General features: G+C 44.5%; 1 protein-coding gene across 1 annotated transcript in view; it reads right to left on the minus strand.

The window, feature by feature from the left end:
* Window positions 1–2,357, minus strand: part of B9D1 (B9 protein domain 1) — a gene marked incomplete at its 5' end in the record, with an annotated part of 2,629 nt that extends 272 nt beyond the window's left edge. The window contains 5 exons of the mRNA XM_010289698.1: window positions 78–145; window positions 1,373–1,435; window positions 1,907–2,003; window positions 2,073–2,184; window positions 2,289–2,357. Coding sequence (XP_010288000.1) covers window positions 78–145; window positions 1,373–1,435; window positions 1,907–2,003; window positions 2,073–2,184; window positions 2,289–2,357 — 409 coding nt within the window. The remainder of the gene's footprint in view (window positions 1–77; window positions 146–1,372; window positions 1,436–1,906; window positions 2,004–2,072; window positions 2,185–2,288) is intronic.
* Window positions 2,358–2,434: the final 77 nt, after the last annotated feature.

Consider the following 2,434-nt stretch of genomic DNA (forward strand, 5'->3'; position numbering starts at 1 on the left):
TATCAACAGAAGATGGATGGCTGAGCTGTGGCCTGCTGTCATGCAAGGGTGGCAGTCAGGAGCTCCCAAGGACTTACCTTCCCTTCCTTCTCCCTGGGCTACCACTCTGGGGTCAGTAAATTCTGGACGTCTCCCTGTGAACCAGCTTGGAGAAGAAAATAGAAAATAATTAATTGGATACATTCATTAGTGTTTAGATTTGACACACTTTGTTAGATGCATATTAAAAAAGCAAAGGGGGGATTTAATGAGACTCCCAGCTTTTGTTTGCAGTAGAGGGTTTTCAACACTGATTCACATTATTGCTGATCTTCTTTGATCAAAGATAAGTTTTGTCTCTCTAAGGGAAAAAAAAAAAGAATCAAATTTCATACACATTATGTTAAAGCAAAGTTATTTCTGGGCTAGAATCTTTCTACAGCAAAGATGTTTTTGAAACTGATTCAACTCTTGATTACTCAGAGTAACAGAGAGGCTTAGGTACTTTGAATACATCAGAGGTGCACATAATACAAAAGCATACAAATTAGAGTGGAGATTCTACAAAAAAGGGTGTCATAAAGAGAAGAAAAGCAAATCAGCTGAATCCTGACTGTCAGCCACAGAGATTCCCACGCTGCCTCCGAGCCAAGGCGCTCAAGTACTACAAGGCTGGATCTACGCAAGGGTAGGCTCTGCTGGTACAGGCAATCCACAACTGAACAACGTGTTCACAAATCATTCAGACTGTACTTAAACAACACAATGGAAGCTAAAAAACCTCAATTTTTTACACAAACAGAAGGTTTTACACAACCCTCTGTTGCTGTGTATAAACTGCTGCTTCGGAAGGGATGCGTGTGTGTAAACAAGACAAAGGCTACAGCAAATGCATTCCAGATGGAAGAAAAGGTAGAACTGGGAATTGTTGTTCCACGTTCCGCCTTTTTTTCCCAGGTTGCTCTCAATGTGGCAACTAAAATGCTCAGTAAAATTAGTCTAAGTAGCGCCTCAGCAAGTCGCATTGCTAACATGAGTCAACCTGCGGAACACGGAGCTGCTGCTCAGCACAAGAGCTTGTGTATCAGTCTGCTCTGCTGAAATGCATTCTTTTTCAAACCAACAGTCTTCAAATGTGAGGATGAAAAAAAGATGAGTTAGTGTTACCGCAAGCAGTAGTTAACATGTTTTAAGAATGCTATTCAAAAGACCTAGACACCTAAAAATGTGATTTTTACCTACAAAACTATCTGGTTATGACACATACATATATATATGGTTAATACATATATTATATGAATAATATAAGTATTCACACCTATGCACCAGTGAGTAGCTGGATATATCTTTGTGACTAAGTGTAAGAAGGACTTTTTAAGTCTTTAATTATTACCTTGTAAACTTCTGCAGCCTAGATGTCGACTCTGGAACAAACATAGCGATGGTTCTTGTATGCCTAAAGCAAACAGGACAGGCACAGAACTCAAGAAATGAACCAAACGCACCGGCAAGACTTCTTGTATTTATAAAGGTACCCGAACTTCAGACACATCAGACCACTGAATGACTCAAAGTATAATACTTTCCTTTCCCCAAAGAAAGGGTTTGTTTGTATAGGAAGAGCATATCTTCCTCCATTTCCAGTGGTGGGAATGAAAGCTTAGCAGATGCTGAGAGAGATGGGGGAGAGGTAACGTACTGCACTTCATACTTGGGCTTTCCACCTGCCCGCCTTGACTTTACAGTTGCCTACAGGATTACCAAAAATTATCTGATAACCAGGGGCTGCTGGAAAATCCATGCTCTTTGTACCAAACGGACAAGACGTGATAAGGAGATAGAGGAATATTTTTGTTCCTGAAACAACATAGTAACTGGGGAAAAAACCTCCCTTTCAGTCCTGAAAGACAACAGGCTGTCACCTCACCTTCCAGGTGTGAAGGGAACATGAACAGCTCCGTAACCTCTGACTACATCGTTTCCGAAAAAGTCAGGTCCATAGACGCTCACTACAATCTGCGGCCCTGCAAAAGAAGTGGGTGTAAGAGGGGCACCCAGTCTGCGGGCTGGATCCCACCACCCCCAGCACTCACAGCCGGACGGGTTGGTGCTCTTGAAGGTAATGTCGATGGGGAAGTTCCAGACAAGTGTGGTGGGTGCAACGTCGCTCTTGGAGGTGATCTGGGAGATGCCCTCCTCCAGGCCCTATGGGGAGAGCGTGGCATGAGCCAGGGGCTGGCACTAAGCCCATTACACGCGTGCTGCCAGGGAGGCAGGCCGGGTTTCAGGGGTGCACAATGGGGCCTTACCGCCGTGGGAACCCAGTCTTGGCCGTAGACAAAGCAGAACTTGCAGTAGAGGTCGTCAAATCCGGGGAACTGTGGGAGAGAAAGGCTGTGTTGGTGGGAATTACTGGGAGCGAGGGCCCGACCAAGCCTGCGCCACCATGACTGAG

Source organism: Phaethon lepturus, unplaced genomic scaffold (assembly GCF_000687285.1).
Source record: "Phaethon lepturus isolate BGI_N335 unplaced genomic scaffold, ASM68728v1 scaffold39626, whole genome shotgun sequence".
In the NCBI taxonomy this organism is placed as follows: Eukaryota; Metazoa; Chordata; class Aves; order Phaethontiformes; family Phaethontidae; genus Phaethon; species Phaethon lepturus.